The 25,522-nt window shown below is 34.1% G+C and overlaps 1 protein-coding gene across 2 annotated transcripts in view; it reads right to left on the bottom strand.

Annotated features, from left to right (window-relative positions):
* LOC113514787 (uncharacterized) overlaps positions 1-25,522 on the bottom strand; it is a 39,035-nt gene that overhangs the window by 5,060 nt on the left and 8,453 nt on the right. Inside the window, exons 1-5 of one of the 2 annotated variants that reach the window (XM_052891871.1) lie at positions 22,575-23,308; positions 5,953-6,109; positions 1,467-2,037; positions 890-952; positions 98-256 (exon numbers count right to left, since the gene is read on the bottom strand). In XM_052891871.1, the coding sequence (XP_052747831.1) occupies positions 98-256; positions 890-952; positions 1,467-2,037; positions 5,953-6,109; positions 22,575-22,578 (954 nt within the window). In that variant the 5' untranslated portion in view covers positions 22,579-23,308. Of the gene's footprint in view, positions 1-97; positions 257-889; positions 953-1,466; positions 2,038-5,952; positions 6,110-22,574; positions 23,309-25,522 lie in introns of those variants that run through there. The other variant, XM_052891870.1, reaches the window with a different exon arrangement.

A 25,522-nucleotide genomic window follows, 5' to 3' on the forward strand; every position in this document is an offset into this window, starting at 1 on the left:
AGGACAGAGGTACCCAAGCAATCGACTTTTGTACAAAGTCTCCCTCTGGACTATTGGTCCCTAGATCCAAAAAAAAATGTCACTGTTCTTTACGAACCTTCATGAAAAGCGGTGTCGATAGTTGGGACAATCTGGTCGCTCTGTTGAGCGTCTCGTCCATCTCGGAGAGGCGTGGCTCCACAGGCGCCACCTTCAGCTTCGGGCACCGTTTCCTTAATAGCTGATCTTCATCAGAATCAGACTGAGGGAGGCGGATCTGGTGGCAACATAAATAATGATGAATAGTGTTATACAACTTAATAGGAGAGCGAGCGAGATTGTTTTATTGATGGTTGTGTCCCAAAAACAAAAAAAAAAATGACGGTTCGACCACCCGTGCATATTTAGCTACTCATCAGCTTTATACCTGTTGTCTGTCCACTGCTGGACATAGATCACTAGCTACTTATCATCATCACCATTTTATCAGCCGTTAACTGTCCACTGTTGAACATAGATCTGCCCCAAAAGGAGGGCTTTGCCAGTAGTTGCCACGCTTGGCAGGCAGGTTAGCAAACAAAGTTAGATTTAGAATATCCATTAAGTTCCCTTAATCGCCTCTTACGACATCCACGGGGAAAAAAGAAGGAAGTGGTGGCCCATTCTGTGCTGAGACCACACCGCAAACTATTTAAAGATATTAACTAGGATGTAATGTACATGAGGCGTGACAGATATGTATGTATGTATGTATGTATGTAATGTACATAAAATTTATAAAAAAAATAATCAAAATGACGATGAAATCCGTGTCAAAATCTGTTGCATGGTTTGGAAGACGCAAGCGAACAAACAGAGAGACGCGGTCAGCGACTGTTTTAAACTATTTAGAGACATTTTTATTTTGTACCTTTCGCGGGCGACCTGGTCCTCTCTTTTTGGCTGGTACTGGAGTAGGTGTTGGCGAGTGATCCTAAAAAGAGAGAAATGAAATTACACAGGATTCGCAGACATACCATCTTAGTCTGGGGGGAAAGGGATTGTTAGTAATGCGGACTACAAGTTCCATTGCTAGCAATATACCCTGTCAGGTCGACCTCTACGTGACTCTTTTCTCGTGATCTTGACTAATTTATTGTTAAACTCATCACGATAAACTAATCGACTAGCTTCATCCTCACCTATCATCTCTTACTGGTGCTCCGCCATCGTATACCGATAGCGCAGGCGGGGTTACCATTCCATTATCATCCATTAAAAAAAACCTATTAAAGACTGCGTTCTATCTGAAAGTGGAGTCAAGAGTCCCCGGAACTAGCGTGCATGCTTAAGACAAGTAATGAAAGTGCAGGAAGCAAGAACAAATGTACTATATAAGTTTTTGGAACTTAGCTCTCTCTGTATACACCGCAAGGAACTTGGCGTGAAGATAAATAGGTATATTTAAACTCTTAAAAATAAAAATAAAAAAGGTTTACACAACGTACTTTTCGTTTCCTCGTAGTTCTCGTGCCATCGGCCGACCTAGTAACCATCGAGAGCCTAGATTCGCTAGACTTGGAACTGCTCAAAGAACTTTCAACGCCATTCTCTTTAAGCAGGATTCCGCTTATTTCGTTTCTAAAAAAATTATCTTCCGCCATTTTGAGCGCTTCGAAACATTTGTGACCTTGCAACGCGTATCTAATTATTTTTAACACCTCAATTCTGCACAATAATCTTGTGTCGTCGTCCATTTTTTTAAAAAGTGGCAACAGTGAATTCATAAACAGTCTGTCATCATTGAAATGATCATGTGGCAGGATTGAAATGGGGTCAATTTTTATTTCTAGCGACTGATTTCTCAACTCCAGTGGTTTCTCTTGGTTGTCTAAGGTAGCTTGGCTACATTTGTCGAGCGTGTCAGGCTTCTCCGGAACATCCGGTTTGGTTTTAAGGTCTAGCGGCTTGTCTATTACGTCTGTTCTCATCTTAGGAATATCCTCCGGAGGTGGATGCTGCGGCGAGTTTGAAATTTCTGAATACGACTCGTGTTTGTCTTGCGAGTATCTCGGCTTTCTGGAAGATTATAAGAAATGTTTTAATCCTTACTATCTTACTAATATAATAAAAATATAACTTGACGATATCTGTATATAGAAGATATAAAAAAAAGGTTGGGAGAGTTTTTAATAATTATTAACAATATTTTTTTTTTTATTTTTTTTATATACAACTTAGAATGGCAAACAAGCTGACGACCCACCTGATGGAAAGTGGTAACCGTCGCCTATAGACATGAGCAGTACCATGGACATAATAGAGTATACTGTTGCGTCCATGATACCCCCCATGCGTTGCCATTACTGAGGACTCAGATGTTATTCCTCTGTATCCTGTAAATTCACGCTATATCCCACCCTTCAAACCGAAACACAGCCATGCAAACACAACTGCTTCACGGCAGAAACACGAATGGGGCAGAGGTACCCAAGCAATCGACTTTTGTACAAAGTGTGTGTCCCTCTGTGATCCGGCATCATGCAAAAACAACTGCACGAAATTGGATCGTCTGGCATCCCTAAACGTCTAACTTATAAACTGGTGTTTTTTTTTCTTTTATCACGGTATACCATCAGTAAGTTGGGTATATAATAGGATTCTCTACTTCTGAGACCATGTGTACGAAATAAGGGCCACTAAAACTAGTAAAAGTGAGTTTGTTAGGCTCTTGAAGGCTCGACCAATTTGACAACAAACGCAGTCGCGGGTGAAAAACTAGTAAGTATATAAATACAATAAATATTAATTAGATATATTATTCAACGCCATCTGGTTTTAAACTAAGCAGTTTGTATTATGTACAAGTACAATGTATGGGGAGACAAATCGTCACAGTCGTAGAATACTGACGGATCTGACAAATATTACATATATAGATCCGTCAGTATTCTACGGCTATGACGAAATGATATATTTTAATCATCATCATCATATCAGCCACAGGGGGGTTTTGCCAGTAATCCTCGCTCTTGGTAGGCGGATTGGGAGCCGCAGTTAGGCTTTGAATATGTTTTAAGAGGGACGCTGCTGCCCATCGCTCGCCCTCCCTTAGTCACTTCTTATGACGCCAATGGGTAAGGAAAAGGTGACTTATTCTATGCCGGAACCACACATTACCACACAGTAAATTTGTATTGTTATTTTTTTTTATACGACTTAGAATGGCAAACAAGCTGACGGCCCACCTGATGGAAAGTGGTAACCGTCGCCTATAAACATGAGCAGTACCATGGACTTAACAGAGTATACTACTGTTACGCCCATGATACCCCCCATGCGTTGTCATTCCTGAGGACTCAGGTGTTATTCCTCTGTACCCTGTAAATTCACGCCATATCAAACCGAAACACAGCCATGCAAACACAACTGCTATACGGTTAAAACACGAATGGGACAGAGGTACCCAAGCAAAGGACTTTTGTACAAAGTCTCCCTCTGTTAACATTATAAATGCAAAAGTTTGTACGGATGGACGAATGTATGTTTGTTACTTTTTCACGCAAAAACTACTGAACGGATTTCGAATTAAATTTGGTATACGGATAGCTTATATCCTAACTAAGCGTATAAGATACTTTTTATGTACTGATTCACGCGGGCAAAGCCGCAGGAAATAGCCAGTATACATATACGTATAATACATAAGCTGGGAAAATTAATGACGTAATAATTTGGGAGTTTTTAAAAACGGTACCGGTTTTTATTTTGAGATCATTAAAAATAATCATGAAATTAATATTATAACGAAAATATAAATATATACACAAAAAAAAATTCTTGTATAATATTTGAGAAAGTTCTAGAAATTAGTAAATAAAAAAAAATAGAACGAAAAATGGCATTTTGTCGACATTGTTAATACTGGCACGTAACATCCGAGTCCCGGCTTATCCATATTTTTCCGGGGACATTAGAATCGAATGAGGATGGAAGCGACTCTACTGACCCCTATTCGAGTTTAGATTTATTCACAGCACTAGTTCATAGCCGTGGTTTCGTCTGGGTGTCCGGGACGTGTTAATTGACCGAGATGAAGGTTGTATAAATAAAAAAAGAAAAAAATATATAATATATATCCTATAGTAATGAAGTAAGTTTAAGTGTATTCAGTCAACGAAGGTTATTATTATTTTTTTTATAAAATGTTAAAGCAAATAAGAGCGTTCAAACTAAGTGTGACTTTAGTCAGTTTTGAAAAATACACGTGGTTCCTCGAAAAAGCATTTTATTGCTCTAAATCACTGTAAATGTAAGTGTTGCCGCTCTGAAAAAGATTTCCTAAAATTTAGAAGAAAAAAAAAATCTTTTGGCAACCCTACTGACTATTGTCTTTGTTAGCAGACTCTAATTTAATTATTATTTACATTTGATTATTTTATCGATTTGTTTATTATTTGTAGCTAATTAGTAGGTTTATAATATAAACAACACCAGAGGGAGACTTTGTACAAAAGTCAATTGCTTGGCCACATATGTTCCATTTGTGTTTCTACCGTGAAGCAGTTGTTTGCATGGCTGTGTTTCGGTTTGAAGGGACCTGAGTTCTCAGGAATGGCAACGCATGGGAGATATCATGGACGAAACAGTATACTCTGTTATGTCCATGGTACTGCTCATGTCTATAGGCGACGGTTACCACTTTCTATCAGGTGGGCCGTCAGCTTGTTTGCCATTCTAAGTTGAATAAAAAAAAATCGATTACTGTTGGTGTACAATACAGATAGATCGATATATGTATATAAGTGCAGTTTGTGACAATAATCAACGTTATAAAATTTAATGTACTAAAACAATACTAAAACAACTAACATACTACTATTTGTTCGTAAACATACATAAATATACAAAGAATATTTTATTTATTTACACTTTATTGCACCAAGTAAAAAGAGAAATAACAAATACAGTAAATATTAATGAGAAGTGATACAAAAGGCGGCCTTATCGCTAAGCGATCTCTTCCAGACAACCTTTGGGTAGAGGACTTTGAGAAAAAGGCAAACGGTAGGTGGCGCACTGTTATATAGATATTATCACATATATATACACTACATATACATATACACATACAAATATATACATAAACATACATATATTTAATAGCACACATACAACAGAAGAAAATGATGGAGGAAAATGAAGAGAGAACACAGGAAAATAGAATACATCATCAATACAAACGGACATACTCATTAATAAAAATGTTTGCGTAGTATGGGAATAGAACCTGTGACCATTGGAAGACGCATTAAGCCAATAGACTACCAGGGACATTTAATCATTATTTTCTAATAGATAGGTAGATGAACAGTGGACGGTAAAAGTAGATAAGTCCTCTGGGAAAGTGATTATTAGTAATAAGGATCGACAGCTTCATTGCTAGCAATACACGTTACCAGGTCTACCTCCACGCGGCTTCCCCTAAAAACCATCTTGGTTAATTCCGTCTAAATTCGTCACTATGGGTCTGTTTTATCCTCATTTATCATCTCACTGGTGCCCCGTCAGCGTATACCAATAGCGAAAGGTTACGATTCCATTATCACCCAATAAAAAAAGTCCTCTATGAGCAACCTCCTTTTTTTTATGGGTGAAAATGGTATGGTAACCACGCCTGCGCTAACGGGATATACTGGCGAAGCACCAGTGAAGGGTGATCGATGAGAATGAAAACAGGCCAGTTAGCTTATCATGATGAATTTATCAGGAATTAACCATGATAGTATCCAGGGAAAATCGCGAGGAGGTCGACCTGGTTGGGTATATTGCTAGCAATGGGATTTTTAGTCTCCATTACTAACAATCCCTTTCCCCCCGAGCAATCTCCATTAGGTACACAAATTTATAAAAAAAAATGTTTATAAAAATATAAATAAAGCATAGATTAAAATTCTATCTGAGGATACGGCGATAAGTGATTTTTATACTAACTTGTTCTGTAAGGCGCGCAGCAGAAATGCCATCTGCTTGTGGTATTGGTAGCGTCGGCTACCCGGCTGGCAATGCTCCGGTGGGACACACTTGCCCTGCCTGTACGCTTTGGTATATGAGTCACGTATTGAGCGCCACCTTTTCTGTACTTCTTTACCTGGTGGCAAAAAAAAAAAATTTCTTTAGCGACTTCAATTTTTTAATGAATGAATGAGTATATTTTATTTGCATTATATAATATAGGATTAAGCGGGGGGAAGGGATTGTATCAATGAGGCGGTAATCCCTATTAATATCAATCTATCAGGTCGACCTTCACGCGGTTCCTCCTGGAAACCATCGTGACGAATTTATGGTTGCATTCGTTAGGATGGCTTAACTGACGTTCCTTTTCACATCCCTCACTGGTGCTCCGCCAGCGTATACTGATAACGCAAGTGGGGCTTACCATTCCATTATCATCCATTAAAAAAAATACATATAGGTAATAAGCAAGATAATAAATGTAAGAATACAATTGTATAAGTACAGTAAGGCGGTCTTATTGCTGAGAGCAATCTTTTCAAGACAGCCTTAGCGTAATGTTTTCTAGTTATTATTAATATCATATAGAATTAATTAATCATCAACATCATTGCAGCCCCTAACTGTACACTGCTGAACATAAGCCTACCCCTTGGGTTCCAGTAGTTGCCACACTTGGCAGGCAGTTGGCTACCGCATTGAAAATTTAGAGATGTTTTAAGAGGGACGCTGCTGCCCATCCCTTGTTGCTCCTTAGTTACCTCTTACGATACTTACGGCAAAGGAAGGGGTGGCCTATTTTATGCCAGGACTACAAGGATAAAGATAAATTAATTAGCATTAAATTTATATTATTAATAATTATTTTGAATTAATATTAAAATAATCATTTTAAATTTACAAATTTTAATTGATTTTACTAATACTTTAATATTGCCCGACCACGATTCGTAGATTTTAAGGTTGACCCTTAACCTTAATCTGTGGATTTTTTCAAGTCAATACAATACTGAAATGCCCCTTTGATTATAAAAAAAAAGTCCTAATTGAATAACAATTGGCGCCAAATCGTGCGATATTAAAAAAAAAAAAATAATAATACTACACAAGAAGAAAGTCGTAAAAAAGTAAAGTCTATTTGACAACCTCCATTTTTGATGGTCAACAAATATCGTGCAATCCGCCCAAGTGGAAACAGCCGTCATAGTAAGAGCATGTCACAAATACTTAGTACGTAGTTGAAATTATACGTCGCAACGTAACGTAGGTAACGGATAAAATCGATGGGCCAAGATCCCAATAAGGAATAATGTTTCTTTTTTTTTTTACATAATACTCTATGCCAGCGTACAATACTCCACAAATATGATATCGCATTATTTAAACTCTATATAGAGGGAATAAAGTATAAAGTTAAATGCGACGAAATATAACGTTGGCAATTGTACAAGATGCTAGTTTAGTGATGTGCCGAGTCGAGCTGACTCGTTTACCAGATGGATATTTTGGTCCTCGAATACTCAACATACACATTCGCAAACACGATTTTCGAATACAGATTTCAAGTATTTGTGATATATAAATACTGGTCAAGTGTTTATCGTTGTAACGTTTTTGTTTCCTTATTTTTTCCATATTTACCAAAAAAAAAAAATCCTACTAATATTGTTAATACGAAAGTTTGTAAGGATAGATGGATAGATGCTTATTTTCATTCAATCAAAAACTACTAAAGGGATTGAAATAAAATTTGATACATAAAGTAGGTTAAATCCTAAATAGGATATCTTGTGTACTAATCTATGCGGGCAAAGCGGCGGGATACAGCTAGTTTTATTAAATGACAAAATAATTATCTTTATCAAAAGTAAATTAGAGAAATAAATTGAAAATTAAACTCGATCTAAGTATTCGAATATCCACACAATTACTTTAACTATAAGAAATACCAGATTAAGTTACAATGTTTTTTGTTAACAAAAACACATGAAAAGTCAATCCGGTATATCTTACAGTCAAAATCTAATGTAAGTACAGGCAAAACGTTAACAGCACTTATCCGAATTCGAGTCAGTAATCGATATTTTTAACGAGTATTCGAACTAATATTCGAACAATGAACTAGAACCGCCTCTACTCTACACTGTTGTACTGGGTAGGCTAGGCTAGTTTGGCGCGAAACGGCGCGTCACGCAGCATCGGCCTTCAACTTGACTCGCCCGCTTGCCCGGAATACGACCCGACAAACACACTTCGTATGTAAACTAAATAATTATCTTTAGATATTATATGAGAGGCGATAGTCCAATACGAAGATGGGCAATTGTAAATTTAAAGGGGCCACGACTTGGTGCCTCATTTGCTCCTAAAAGGGTTTTTAAATACCGCAGCTACGTGTGCGTCAACTGACAAAACAATTTCACATATCTTTTAAAGGTAATATTTTTTCATAGTAAAACTAAGTTTTTAATTATGCAATATGATTGAAATCAAACCATTACTGACATTGTGGGATTATTATCAAGAATAATATCGGCAACTATTTGGAAACATCAATGAAATCATTTCTATGTAGGTAGTACGAGCCGGTGCAAATAAATAATTTTATTCATATGTATTTATTACTATGATTATGAAGTTACAAAAAGTTTCTTGATAGATTTATGATATATAAATATTGTGTTTTAGGTAAATGAAAAATTACTTTAAGATAATAATAAAAAAGTTATAAAAAAAATATTTTTGAGAATTGATCAAAAATACAGATACACGACTCTATAAATACAAATTCAAATAGACTTTTTTACAAGCACTTTTAAATCGTAATTTTTTTTTAATTCACTGCAAGGTTAGTACTTGAAAAAACGAGCACAATGTTTTCAGGCGTCATGGAGTATATGTGTTTGATATTACAGCAATTTTTTATTATAAAAAGATTAATAAAATATATTAATTTCCTAATAGATTTAAACTAAAAATTTATAATAAATCTATTTTATCAAAGTAATAATAATAAATATTTTTTATTCAAGTAAATTTAATTATAAACATTGTTATCGTACAACTTCGTATCGATAAAAAAAAAAGATAAATAAAAAAAAAAAGAAAAGAACTATATCATAATAAAATAGAAGAAAATAAATTCTTTAAAAAATTAATTTCACAAAACTATCAAATTAAAATAACAGATTAACATATAAAATAAAAAAAAGACACGTCGGAATCAACCCTGATATGATGCAACATATATTTATCTAAAATTTAGAATTTCACTGCTAAGAATATACACTTTTTAAAAAAAAAAAAAAAAAAAAAACACTACAATGGCAGGCAAGCATACGGCCCGTCTGGCCTGTAAACAGAGTTACCGTGGCCTATAAACGCTAACACTAGGGATGTCACGCGTGCGTTGATTATCTTCAAAAAATCTTAATATGTCCTTTTTGAAGAACTGTTGTTTTTGTCTACCGTGATGGAAGACAGGCGTGATATATATATATATATATATATATATATGTATATATATATACATATATATACACATATATATATATATATATATATATATATATATATATATATATATATATATATATATATATATATATATATATATATATATATATATATATATATACTTATATTATGCTCTTTTTGAAGAACCACTCTCGTACTTGCTGTGCCCAACAGGGTCCATAATTGAAGTTGAAATGTTATCTACTAATTATATTATGGAATGCAATAAATAAATAAACCTTATTCTGTAGTTAAAAATATTGTCAACACAATACTAAGAGCAAACAAATATTTATTGTTTTAACAATTAGGTAATTATATTGATAAGTAGCAATTACTACGCGTCCTATGTATGTGCACTGCATACTAAAATGGCGGCGGTCTGAATGTGTATTAGTTTAATATGTCTTATCTTTAGAACATAGAGTTCAATTTCCCTTACTCGTCGTTTTAATTGCTTTCTGATACCGATACGTTTTCCATTTTTAAATATGTAAAGCAAACCGCATCGTTATGGTGTCAGTGAATCAGAATGTGGAATTTGTCTAACTTGGATTTTTTTGTACCCCTGTGGTGGCAAACAAGCATACGGCTCGTCTGATGGTAAGCGGCTACCGTAGCCTATGAACGTCTGCAATACCAGGGATGGGATAACATATTAGACCCTATTACTAATAATTGATTTTCCCCCTCCCCATTGCTAGTTAAATGCTCTGTCAGGTCGACGGCTACGCAGTCCTTCCTGGTAATCATCATGGTTAATTTCTGGCGAACTCGTCACGATTGGCCAACTAACTTGATTTCATTAGTTGTATAAAAAAAATGTTCACCTATCTCACTGGCCTGCCCTATCAGCGTATACCGATAACACGCAGGGTTAATATTCCATTTTTATCCTATAAAAAAATTTCGCCTTGAGGTTACCATTCCATAATTAGCTATTAAAAAAATTACATAATTTGTATACATATATGATTTGTATATTAATTCATACAAAGGCTGATGATCAGCATCATTTTAAGGGGGTGTTCTACAAACAAACTTGTTTTACAAAGGAAACATTGATTTAAAAAAAACGACAAAAATTTTTGAGCCACCCATACAATTTGACAAGTGTACGTGTCATGTTTTTTTTTAGGGTGAAAATGGTATGGTAGCCCCGCCTGCGTTTACGGGATACGCTGGCGGAGCACCAGTGAAGGGTGATAGATGAGAATGAAAACAGGCCAGTAAGCCCATCATGATGAATTCATCAGGAATTAACCATATAGATAGTTTCCAGGGGGAACCGCGAGGAGGTCGACCTGGTTGGGTATATTGCTAGCAATGGGATTCCCAGTCCCCATTACTAACAATCCTTTTCCCCCCCTGTACGTGTCATGTTAGTAAGAGAGGTTACATGACCGTTTGATAGAACCGACAAGGGAATAAGCATGACCGATTGCAAAAGAAACATCTAAATCGGCCAAGATAATGCGTAACACGAAAAAAAAAATACACTGAAATCGAGAACTTACATCTTTTTCTCGTCTCAAAAGGTCAGAGACAGAGCACGGTCAACTTTCTGCAACTAATTGCAATTCAGTTTTCATACAAGTTTCATACATGTAAAATACAAATCCCAATATCAAAAACATAAAATGTAAAAAAGTGCCAAGTCAGTTCTTCCACTATAAAAGGTAATGAGATATCTTGTAAAATTAATTCGGTTATTTTAGTTGGTGCCTATGGAAGCACCAACAACAACTCTGTTACAAACGGTTATGTTATCAATTACTTATCAACATTAACAATGGCCGTATCAATATTAGAAATCTTTTATTCTACAACTAGCGGCCCGTCCCGGCGTCGCACGGGTGGACATTTTTACATTTTAAAAAGTGGCCATTAAGACTGCACACGCGACGGAAGCTTAAAAATGGAGTAACTTTTCCCGTTGTCTCAACATTTCCCTTCACTGCTCTGCTCCTATTGATCGTAGCGTGATGTAAAGTATACTATAACCTGCCCAGGAGTATAAAGAAGAATTGTACCAAGTTTCGTTAAAATCCGTCGAGTAGTTTTTGTTTCTATAACGAACATACAAACAGACTGACAAAAATTTTACTGATTGCATTTTTGGCATCAGTATCGATCACTAGTCACCCGCTGATAGTTATTTTGTAAATATATTTCATGTACGGAATTGACCTCTCTACAGTTTTCTTATAAGTATAGATAGTTACAATGACTTGGCAATTGCATGGCAACATATTTTATTAATAAATTAACTTTATTCTTAAATCAATGATTTACTTGGTAATCGAAATAGTAGATTTTGTATTAGATTTATATTTTAGCCATTTACAGTCCAGTATATATATATATATATATATATATATATATATATATATATATATATATATATATATATATATATATATATTTATATGTGATTCTTTAGATTGACGATAACTTTTTTATTTATGAACCGATTGAAATAAAATAAACACTAAATGTTAAGTGGAGCGAACCACAATGCATTAGCGAAAACCGCAATCAAATTGGTTAAGCCGTTTCTGAGATTAGCGCGCACAAACGTACAGACAAACATTCTAAAAAGCATTGTTTTGGGTTCTATTGTGTTCATAGCAACAATAGTTTTCCTTATATACGTATCTTCTATGTAAGACTAGTTACGACTTTATTATATGTATATTCTTTATTGCACTTAAACAATACATACAGCGATTAGTTTAACAACTTGTTAGCAAGGGAGGGCTTATCTCTGAGAGAGATCTCTTCCAGCCAACCCAGTGTAGTTAGAGAGAAAATAATTTTATTTGGATAATCCAGTGCAGGAAAGGTACCGGTAAAAATAATGTAAATACAGCAAATAAGGCATATTGCTAGCAATGGGGCTGTCAAACTCCATTGCTAACAATCCCTTTCCCCCCTGAACTATTGGTTAGAAGGTATGATTTCAGTCTTCTCTTGTAGGAAGTAATGGAAGTTTGTTGGCTGTGGCTGTTTCAGTTTGAACGATGGGATATGGCGTGAATTTACTGGGTATAGTGGAATAACACCTGAGTCCTCAGGAATGGTAACGCATGGGGGGTATCATGGGCGAAACATTATACTCTGTTATGTCCATGATACTGCTCGTGTCTATAGGCGACGGTTACCACCTTCCATCAGGTGGACCGTCAGCTTGTTTGCCATTCTAAGTTGTATAAAAAAAAAAGTATGTATTGATTGTGCAAACTATATCGAAGCTATTATCACCAATTTTTTATTGGAAATTCGGGATTTATTAATTTATTATTTTTTTGTAACTATATGTTAATGCTTGAAATGTTATGATTCGATACTCTTTAATTTATTAGTTTGTATTCATACAGATTCGTAATTTATATATTAAGCTTTTAGAAAAAAAAAAAACAACAACTGATTTTCAATTTAGCTAAGAAGAACGGGCATCTTCTTAGGTGAAATTGCGTTTCGAATGAACGGTAGAGTCGTAAGAGAATAATATTAAAAAAAGTTTTAAATTAAGTTTTAATTAAATAAAAATATTTAGATAGAAAGAACGAAAAATATTTATTTGGCGCATAATAATAATAACAATTACAAAGTAAAACAAACTAAAGTATCACATATTTACTTCTTTCTTCCTATTAAAAACACGGCGTGTGGTCCCGGCATAGAATAGGCCACCCCTTCCTTTCCTGGTGGGTGTCGTAAGAGCCGACTAAGGGAGGACGACGAATTGGCAGCAGTGTCCATCTTAAAATATCTCCAAAGCTTAACTGCGGTAGCAAAGCGTGGCAACTACTAGCAAAACCCCCCCAAAAGGGAGGCTCAATTATCCACGTTCAACAGTGGACAGTTAAAGGGTAATATGATGATTAAAAACATCGAATTTCGCATAGGATTGGACCATTTATTAACCCTATCTATCTATCTATCCATTTAGGAGCTGCGCTCTTGTCGGTGGAGCTCTTGCCACTCACTACGATTTTCAGCGAGTCTCTCTCTCTCTTATTGACCCAAAGCAAATATTTTATGTTTTTACAATTTTACTAGCAGATCTACATTCCGGAATGGCAAAATCTTTAACTGCTACATTTTTGTAGCAATAATTCCCTTTATTAAAAAATACTAAGGTATTATTTATTTATGTATTAAGTATGTGAAATACTTTTCAAGATTTAAGGGTATGATGAAGCTGACATATCCTTATACGATAAAAGCCTTTAAATAAAAAAGATTAAAAAAAAAGTCTTTACAATTTATTTATTTTTTATTTATTTAGTTTTCAAATAAAACGAGGTACCTGCCCGTATTACGTGTACAGTGAGACTATGTTATTTCATAAGACCCACCCACCTACGGGTTGCCGCTCTGTTGTGTGGGCGTCCTGCGAGATATTAGACCGAGCCACTGTGACGAGGTATAACGACTTATGGCGTATTGCGTATCATTCGAATACGTGTTGATGAAAATTTGGCACTATTTGTACTTATTTATTTATTTATTTAAACTTTAATGCACAGTAAAATTCTATGTACATATGGCGGACTTGACACCGGACGGTGTTCTCTACCAGTCGACCATTGGGCGAACAGAGAAATAAGTAGGCGGTGCATTATTGAATAGAGGAAAAATATACTTATATGTGTACTAGTTTTAACCCGCGACTTCGACCGCGTGATCGGGATATATTTCTTGTCCGGGATAAAAAGCAGCCTATAATCCTTCTCCGTCTAAATATTACAATTATATGAAATTTTATAATGACCGGTTTAAACGTTAAGATGTAAAAAACTAACAAATATTTATAACATTAGTAAAGTTTTTTTATGGATATATTGGTCACATCAAAATTGTAAAGCAATTTTGAGCGACATAGATGGTAGGTAAATAAAATTCATTCGGGGTTCCCTCTAAAAACCATTGTGTTTGATTCTTGACGAATTAGTCACGATGGGCTAACTGACCTGCCTTTATCTTTACTTATCATGCATCAATGGTGCCCCATCAGCGTGTACTGATAGCGCAGGCGGGGCTACCATTCCATTTTCAAACATTAAAAAATATATACTAGTTAGGAAATTTCTTGAATCGCAAATTCAAAAACGACAAATTATGTTGAGGCCCATTTTTACATTATATCTAACAATGCAGCTGGAAGCGATGCGTTTTTTTTTTATGCAACTTAGAATGGCAAACAAGCTGACAGGCCACCTGATTGAAAGTGGTAACCGTCGCCTATAGACATGAGAAGTACCATGGACATAACAGAGTATACAGTTTCGTCCATGATACCCTCCATGCGTTGCCATTCCTGAGAACTCGGGTGTTATTCGTCTGTACCCTGTAAATTCACTGCTATATCCCACCCTTCAAACCGAAACACAGCCATGTAAACACAACTGCTTCACAGTAGAAACATGAATGGGACAGAGGTACCCAAGAAAACGACTTTTGTATATAGTCTCCGTCTGGCGTTGGTATGGTAACCAAACTTCTTCCGCTGTCGACTCGTATATTTACAAGAAAAATATTCCATTTCAGTGAAGAACACTTAAATGGATGCTAACGACTCTGATTTCATTCCGTATAAATATATTTAAAAAAAAATTACTTACAATAATTGAAGATTGTGTTCTAAAAGAAAAATCGACTTAGATCGTGAAAAAACCATCTATATTTTGATTTAAAAAATAAAATATTTTTGACAAACTGATTTTGAGAACATTTCTATAGAAACATTTTGAAAGTATATATTTTTATATAAAAAAATAATTTGCCAAATCGATCTATAATGTGACATAGTTATAAGGTAACAAACATAAATGAAAGAACCGAACTGAGATCCTCCATCTTTTTGAAGTCGGTTTAAAAGTCGGTTCCTCTTTGTGAAGTCAATTGACAATTTCTGACCCCATAGAAACTTTACCAAAATAGTTACAGTAGTTTAATTTTAAAATCAAAATAATTGGTTTTGCCACAACTGAAGTTTTTTTTTTTCAAAAACAATCCTAATTATAATTTGGTTAATAAAGTCACTCGAATTTAAAAAAAAAAACGAATATTGAGAAAAAAAAAATTATCCACCGTACTATGAAACCACTTAAGCTATGCCACTAACACGGCCAACTAATCAGGCCGAATTACTATTAAAAAAAAAAAAAAAAACAAGTTAAAAATAAAATGTAAAGAAAACAATTTTAAAAGATTTATAATATATCTCATCCCCTATAATGTCCAGATTGGTGACGGCGCTACGGGCCGGGTCTTTGGACTCCCTATACTATGATTGGACACAATGACGGCTAGCAATCTCATCCGTCATACACGTGAACGGGGATCGAGCACGCAAGGTGTAGAAATAATGAAAAATAAACTTATAATAGACAGAATAAAAATGATTTTGCTTTAATTATCATATTAACTATTATTACAAATACAAAAATTTGTGACGAAGTTTATTAATAATAGGTGATGATGATGATATTACACAACGCCATCTAGTCTTAAAACTAAGCAGTTTGTATTTTTTTTTTTTGATGGGTGAAAATGGTATGGTAACCCCGCCTGCGCTAACGGGATACGCTGGCGGAGCACCAGTGAAGGGTGATAGATGAGAATGAAAACAGTTAGCCCATCATGATTAATTCATCAGGAGTTAACCATGATAGTTTCCAAGGAGAACCGCGAGGAGGTCGACCTGGTTGGGTATATTGCTAGCAATGGGATTCTCAGTCTCCATTAGTAACAATCCCTTTACCCCCGATGATGCCATATTACACAATGCCATCTAGTCCTAAAACTAAGCAGTTTGTATTAGGTACGTGTACGATATATGGGCTGGCCGTGTGGTCTCGGTATAGAATAGGCCAACCCTTCCTTTCCTTTGGGTGTCGTAAGAGAAGTCTAAGGGAACTTAATAGTAGAGGGATAGACAGTTGAGTAGCTGTTAAAACATTTCTAAAAATCTAACTACGGTTGCCAACCCACCTGCCAAGCGTGGCAACTACTGGCAAAACTTCTCTTATGGGGAAGGCTTATGTCCAGCAGTGGACATTTAACGGCTGATATGATGATGGGGGGGGGGAGATTGTACGTAATGAGGTCTAACTGACCCTGCTAGCAATACACTATCAGGTCGACCTCCACGCGGTTGCCCCTGGAAACCATCGTGATTAATTCTAGTGGAATTCGTCACGATGGGCTAACTGACCTGCTTCCATCGTCACCTATTATCCCTTATTGGTGCATATGTATATATTCCATTATCACACATTAAAAAAGAATGCTAAATATTATTTGTAAATGTTATTAATATTATAAATTCGAAAGATTGTACGAATGGACGAATGTTTTGTTACTCTTTTACGTAAAAACTTCTGAAAGGATCCGAATGGAATTTAGTACACAATGTATCCTAACTTAGTACATAGGATACTTTATGTATTTCTTTCTATACGCGGGTTAAACTTAGTGTCATAGTTTTTTTTTATTTTTTTATCAGCATTATTTTTAATGACCAATTTCAAGAAAAAACATGCCAAAACAGTTCACTGAATATCCCAAGTGTAAAAAAAAAAATACTAAAACGAAGCCTGACGAATTAAAGAGCCGTTCACCTCACACCGACCATAGTTTTACGTAATTAACACACTCGATAAAAAAAAATTGAGTTTTTTAGAAAAACATATATATTTATTTATTTATTCTTTATTGCACAATAAAATTTTGTACAAATGGCTAGCTTAATGCCATATGGCATTCTCTACCAGCTAACCATTGGGTAAAAACAGAAAGCGTATGAAGGGCAGATGTGGTGAAAAATATGTGACAGTTATAGTAACACAGTAAGGCAATACACAATATAAATATAATATACACATAAGAAATGCACATATAATACATAAACATTACTTTTAATGTATATGGATAAACTAATACATATATACATATACATACATACATACATACATACATATATATGTATATATATATATATATATATATATATATATATATATATATATATATATGTATTATTCTCTTCACTGCTCTACTCCTATTGATCGTAGCGTAATGAAAAGTATACTATAATCTGCTCAGGAGTATGTAGAATAATTGTACCAAGTTTTGTTAAAATCCGTCGAGTAGTTTTTGTTTCTATAACGAACATACAGACAGACAAAAATTTTACTGATTGCATTTTTGGCATCAGTATCGATCACTAATCACGCCCTGATAGTTATTTTGGAAATATATTTCATGTACGGAATTGACCTCTCTACAGTTTTCTTATAAGTATAGATAGTTACAATGACTTGGCAATTGCATGGCAACATGTTTTATTAATAAATTAACTTTATTCTTAAATCAATCATTTACTTGGTAATCGAAATAGTAGATTTTGTATCAAATTCATATTTTAGCCATTTACAGTCCAGTATATATATTTCATGTACAGAATTAACCTCTCTACAGATTTATTATAAATATACATTATTCAAGTAATGGTGTGTATCTATTCATATCGTAATTGTTATTAGTATTATATTTACCAGAGGGAGACTTTGTACAAAAGTCGATCGCTTGGGTACCTCTGTTCCATTCGTGTTTCAATCGTGAAGCAGTTGTGTTTGCATGGCTGTGTTTCGGTTTGAAGGGTGGGATATGGCGTGAATTTACTGGGTACAGAGGAATAACATCAGAGTCCTCAGGAATGACAACGCATGGGGGGGGGGGGGGGGTATCATGGGCGAAACAGTGTACTCTGTTATGTCCATGCTACTGCTCATGTCTATAGGCGACGGCCATGCAAACACAACTGCTTGACGGTAGAAACACAAATGAGACAGATGTACTTAAGCAAACGACTTTTGTACAGTCTCTCTCTGGTAAAAAATTTCACGTAGATGGAGTTCACGTTTTTTGTCGAATTCATCTTTTCGATTCATTTGTCGAATCTTGTCGTCCCATTTAAACTAATTAATGGGTGTGTGGTCCCGGCATAGAATAAGCCATCCCTTCCTTTCCCGTGGGTGTCGTAAGAGGCGACTAAAAGAGGGCTAGGTGATGGGTAGCAGCGTCTCTCTTAAAACATCCCCAAAACCTAACTGCGGTTGCCAATCCGCCTGTCAAGCGTGGCAACTACTGGCAAAACCCCCCAAGGGAAGGCTTATGTTCAGCAGCAAATAGTTGAAAGCTGACATGATGACGATAAATTAATAGGTGCATATATATTATACAATAAGCGAAAAAGGTTTGTTTGAATCTAAGCATTTGGCGTTCCATTGTTTCTGCCTACCCTAATGGGAGGCAGGCGTGACAGATATGTATGTATGTATATACCAATCACTGTTGCGTTTCTCGCGAGCTCTTCCCAACAGATAACAACTTTCCGAACCCTGCAGTAGAATTAAAACAATGACGATTTAAAAGTGCTTGTAAAAAAGTCTATTTGAATAAAAAAAACAAACATTACTCTCCCTTCTTCCACAGTCGGGTAACAACAGCGACTCTAAACAATCCCCAGCCGAAGCCTATCATGAAGTGGCACACAGCCTATATTCAAATCCCTGAGGATCGGCTGATCCCTTCATAACAACGATAAGTCAGCGTGTCAGCCCAGCCTGTTATATGTATATGTTTATTTCACATACTTGCAAGAAAAGCTATTTCGTGACAGATTCTACTTTTATTTTTTACCCGACTGAGACGGTAAGAAGTATAATGTTTTGCGGGTATACAGTGTGATATTAAAATCATTAGCACCTGTTTAAAGTAGTGTTCTTTATCAGTGAATCTAAACATTTTCACCAATTTTCATCATCGTCAAACTGTTCACAGTTAAACATAGACCTTCCCATAAGGGTTTTTTTTTAATGGATGATAATGGAATGGTAGCCCCGCCTGCGCTAACGGTATACGCTGGCGGGGCACTAGTGAGGGATGATAGGTGAGTATGAAAAGACAGGTCAGTTAGCCCATCGTGACGAATACACCTGGAATTCAGCACGATAGTTTCTAAGGAGGGACCACGTGGAGATCGATCTGACAGGGTATATTGCTAGCAATGGGCCTGATAGTCCGCATTACTAACAATCTCTTCCCCTCCCATAAGGAGGGTTTGTCAGTAGTTTCCACACTTGGCAACCGCAGTTAGGATTTGGTGATGTTTTAAGAGAGACGCTGCCGCCCACCCCACAATTAAGCTCTCTTTCATGTCTAAGCTAAATAACGTGAAATTTACGTTTAAGCAAACGTGCTGTATATAATTTTCGAAACAAAAATAAAAAAAATGCTGCACCTCAATTTCTCGCCTGAGGGGTGGAAATTACAAAATCTTTAAAATACACACTTCTCAGTCCAGTCAATAACCACAAATAATAAATTTCAAGCAGAACAAAAAAGAGAGAAAAAGATAAATAAAATAGTTTGACTACTTTTTTTTTTTTTAATTTTTATATTAACGGAATTTTATTAGGATAATTAGGATAGAAATGCTTTTTTTTTTAGTTGAATTTCCAAAAACGACGAAAAATGTATGTGTTTATTTTTAAGCTGAGAGAAGCTTTATTTAATTTTAAATTTCATTATTCTTACTTTAAAAATAACCCTTCCATATAAAATTTCAACCCCTATTTCGCCCTCTTAGGGGATAGATTTTGAAAAAAACACTGAAATAAGTATTTATTTCCAACCTAAAACTTGCATATCAAAAATTTCACGACTGTAACTTTGAAAATGACGGATTTCCATACAACCATTCATCCCTTTATGGGTGAAATATCCAAAAGTACTTTCTTAGTGGATGTTTACTACATAGAATGAATCGACTACTAAAATATCAAGTTTTTAATCAGAGAGGACAAATAATTTTATATATATATATATATATATATATATATATATATATATATATATATATATATATATATGTTGTAAAAAGCAGGATGCAATAATAAAACATATATGTATTTGAGATATAAAATATACAAGTTTAGTGAAAAAAAAATACGAGACATGTCTTATAAAAATCTGACACAGATCCTTTGTTTACGATGTTTACCATTACCGGACCGTCAGTTGGGTAATTGAAATTGACAAAATGTTTAGTGACTATTAAAATAGGTGTGTTCGATGAGCTTTTATTCCAAAATAGTGACAGACAGAGCCCAAGTTCTACATTTCTGAAATATCTCCTTTGTTTACGGTATTTAACATATAGTCAGAGAGTCAGTCGGACAATTTAAATTCACAAAATACCTAGTAAGCAGTAAAATAGGCAGAGTCAATTATTTTTAAATTTATCACATACTAAATGCGAATAGGGTAAACGTCCTTTTTTCCGACATGGCGAGAGCTATTTTTAACAATTGTAAATAATATTATAATTTATTATATTATATATTAAGGAAATATTACATATATATATTTAATGTAAATTATCAATTTACTTTTGGCCCAACGATGGTCGTGCTTCATTACATTTCAAATAATATACAGAACTTCATACATAATTGCATCAAAACTGTATTGTTGACAAGACTGTTTGTTTCTTGTAAATAAATAAATTGAAAGCAAATTAAATTAGGCACTAGTTAAATATAGTAAACAAGAATATAAGTTAAACATATTTAACGATAATGTTATTTTTATTACTTTATCTAGTATATAATCATACATATTTATGGCGACCATACTAAGTGGACCTGTTTTGATTGCGTTACTTTAAAATATTAGTATATATTAGTAATTACTAACAATAGTTTAATATATATATATATATATATATATATATATATATATATATATATATATATATATATATATATATATATATATATATATATATATATATATATATATATATATCGGATATCAGCTATCTCTAGTTGTTAGCCAAAGGAACAAACCGCTATCTCTACATATAAATAAAAATAAATTACTAAATGTATTGCTAAGCACAAAACACGAGAACGGCCGAAGCAACTCGGCTCGACTGATGGTAAGTGAATACCGCTGCCTATGATCACCCGCAACACCTAAGGCAATTTTATTATTTCAAAAATCCTTAATCGAATGGCTTATATATATATATATATATATATATATATATATATATATATATATATATATATATATATATATATATATATATAAAATAATTTAGGTATTATTATGACAAATATGTTTGCATTTAATACGCCGTATTTATAGAGGGGATAGACATTCATTTTGTTATCTACTACTTGTTTTCAAGGGATTTTTATAGAGATATGAATATATCTCTACGTGTTATGCACGAATATTAATATGACGTCATGTTTTTAAAAATAAAACAACCGCACTCAAGTGGTAGATATAAATATACAATTAAGTCAATTAAGTACAAACTTATTTTGACAGTATCACACAACGGCTAGATGGGAAAAACATATTTTTTTTTATAGTTGCAAAATAATATTTCTTTATCTGTGGTTGCACATAGGAAATGGCGGAGGTTTTAATCGTTTACAAAATTAAAAAGAAAAACTCACTGTTGAAGCGGAACGTATCGACCTCCACGGAGGTCGGACACCTCATGACGGTGTGACTACACCTCTATACACGGTCGTTACCAAAGAATTATCTTAAAGTATTCTTATTTATATATTAAATCACGTGCCTGAAATATTATCAAAACATATATTTTCCTTTAAATCTTAAGCATTATTCGCGGAATATATTTTTATTTAATTTTTTTCGACCATTATTTTTTTTTGTAGAAATCCCGGAATAGTTTATTTTTATATAATTTGTCTGCTATGTGTAAAGTAATAAATATTGCGTATTTAAATCTTGAGATGTCTCTTAAAAACATTGAAAAAAAAAAAAGAAAAAATAACAAACATCCTGAACCGAAAATGAAAAGATATAAAATTATATAAGTTATCAACATATTTTTAAATAAACTCAATCTGTGTACATCAGAAAATAAATGACATAACATATAAAAATTAAATTGAGGTCAATAGTTAAACATTATATTGTTTATCTCTACTTAGTGTAAAAAAAAAAACAAAAATACCAACCCATAATGTTGTCCTGATCAACGACAGGAATATAAAAAAAAAATTTCGTTAACACTATACAGCAGCGTACTAAATTATAAACTCACAAATCCGTCATGTTATCACAAAACTGCTTATTTATTGTTTCGTCAAACAAAAGATATCAAGTCTGTTTCACAAATTAGTAATGGCCACGACAATAGAATCGGGTTACGAGACATCCGAGAATCAACAAATACGAAATTATGAAATTATACTTTTTAATTTATACTGTCCAAAAAGAGTATTAAGAACAAAATACAATGCAAGACGATTAAAAAGTATGTGTATACTGAACTGAGACTGCGCTAATTATATTAAATAATTTAAAAGTTTAAATATGGAACGTAGAGCGTTCAATTTTCCGCTCTCCTGCAACGTTACGAGCACTCTCTATAGATTCTCTTTTCAAATAACAACTCGACTAGTAGCGAGCGAGACACTAACTTGACTAGTCCACGCCCGCCAATGAGACGTATCGCTGCGTAAACGATAATTTAATAGCAATATTATTAATTAAATGCTCAATTTGTGTGGGTTCGGAATGGTCGTTGGAGGATGTTAATATAGCAAGATTTACGTTACATTGATTTATCGCACAAAACAAATAGACTCGTTCGAAAACGATAAGATTCGGAAACGGTGTGCGGGCGGGCGCGGTCGGGCCGAGTCGAGTGCTCGGGTACGCGGGGCTGTGCACGTCGACGGCTGCGCGACATACCACTGACCGAATGAGTCAGCCGCTTGCGGAATATTGCGGATAATATAATATATCAGAGCGTTCAAAATTTTAATAAAATTAATTTCAAACAATTGAGAGGGAAATAATAATTATTATAAAATAAGTGCCATACGATCACACCGATCGCTTGGACCTCTATTTTATATATACTTAAAGTCTATGTTTGATAGAAAAAAAAGAGGAGCAAGACAACGAACATTTAGAGGCACAATTTAAATATACTAACATTAGTTTTAAGAAAAGTTTTAAGAAAAGTTCGAAAAAAAATTATTTTTGTTATAACATGTAGACCAGAGCCAACTAAAAAAAGTTAAATAAGTAATAAGTTAAATAATTAGAAGAATCGAAATAGTACTCAGTAATATTATAAAAAAAAAATCAATAAATTGTAAATTATCGTCAATTTCATATATTAAGCGAATATTGTTTGTAAGTATTTACCTGTACAATATACATACCTATCTAAGAACCTGAAGTCTGAATCATTTTAGAAAACTGACAAAGTATTTATTAAACATTACACATACTGTGGAAATAAACATGAATAATTGTAAAATAATATTAAATAATAACATCTTTAACTTTATGCAAATTAAAAGGAATCATCTCGTCCTTATGAACACAAACTATTATTTTATTTCCTTAGCTCGTAGTCTGTAATTAAAAAAATAAAATAAAAAAAACGTTAGTACCAGTAAATGTCAACTGAAAGAGTGAATATTAAACCAACCCGGTAAACGTTTTGTCCCTTACCGTAATTACCTACTGGATCCATTCTTCTTTATTGGAATAAAAACTATCTATGTTAGCCAGAAAAGACAATGGTAGCCGAGACCTAGGGACTGTTATCCCCGGTGATGAGTTCGGAACAAAGGGGCTAGTCCCGTACCTGATGAACCCTTCTCGGAAAGCTAAGAAAACCCGTAGCGTATAGCATAAACTACTTTAAAGTTAAAACTAACTAAACATTAAGAATGGAAATATTTGAATTGACAGCTAGGTACAGTATGGCGAAAAAATGGAATCTTAACCTTTTTCTGAGATATTTTTGCAATTTTTTACATCATAAGAATCTTCCTTGGACTTTAACGAATATTCGTTAAAAAAAGAGTTAAATTGGCCCAGCCAAAGTAATAAATATTAAGTATTTGAAGGCAGTGTAAGACGACCCCACACTAGATGGAGTGATGACCTCAAATGCATTGCAGGGAGTTAGTGGATGCAGGTGGCTCAGGACCGTTCTTTATGGCAGTCTATGGGGGAGGCTTATGTCCAGCAGTGGACGGATAATGGCTGGAATGATGACGATGACGATGATTTGAAGCTCCAGACGTTTCTTGAGAACATTGAAAAAACAAAATGAAAGAAAATAGAAAACGAAAAGATATAAAATTAACTAGTTAACCTTAGATTATATTAGATAGAGTGTCTGCATACAAATGCTTCGAGAAAAACGGGTCAACTTTTTCATACAATTTTGCATGACAAATAGTTGCTTTATAACTTCTATATTTATTTTGTCTTATAATTTTTGCATCTTTTTAATGAATAAAAACTAATTTTATTTATTAAATATTTAAATATAGATACGTCAAGATGGATTGTGTGCGTAAGTATAAAGAATACTGATAAAAAAAAAAACGAGTCAGCTATTTTGACATATAGCAAGCAAGCTGACCCTGTAAAATTCCAGACAAATTATCTTTTTGAAGACTAGGCAGCATGGTCTCCGACCTTAGCCTGTTCCAAACGGAACAAACGTACTAAAAAAAAAAAAAAAAAGCAAGCTGACCCGTTTTTGAGTCTCGATGCTCTATGTAATCCAAGTAAATAACATATTTTTAAATAAAATAAATTTTAGTGCGTTTTCAAATTTGAAATTTAGCAATTCATTTTCATATATTACATAGATATAGATAAGTGCTTTATATTATTCCCAAAATCGTGTATAATATAGTATATATCATATATGTGTAAGTATATTTGTTATTGATATATATTTATTCGTTTATATATGTAATTTTAGTATGTATGTATATCAATAATTACTAGTACCGCATTCGTGTATTCTGACACTTCCCTATGGTTGACTGGGAGAGAGTGCTTTTAGCATTAAGTCCGCCATGTACACATATTTGTACTAATGAATAAATAAATAAATAAATAAATAAATATCTAAATATTATAT

This window comes from Galleria mellonella, unplaced genomic scaffold (assembly GCF_026898425.1).
Source record: "Galleria mellonella isolate WM207_F2 unplaced genomic scaffold, CSIRO_AGI_GalMel_v1 utg146, whole genome shotgun sequence".
Taxonomy (NCBI): Eukaryota; Metazoa; Arthropoda; class Insecta; order Lepidoptera; family Pyralidae; genus Galleria; species Galleria mellonella.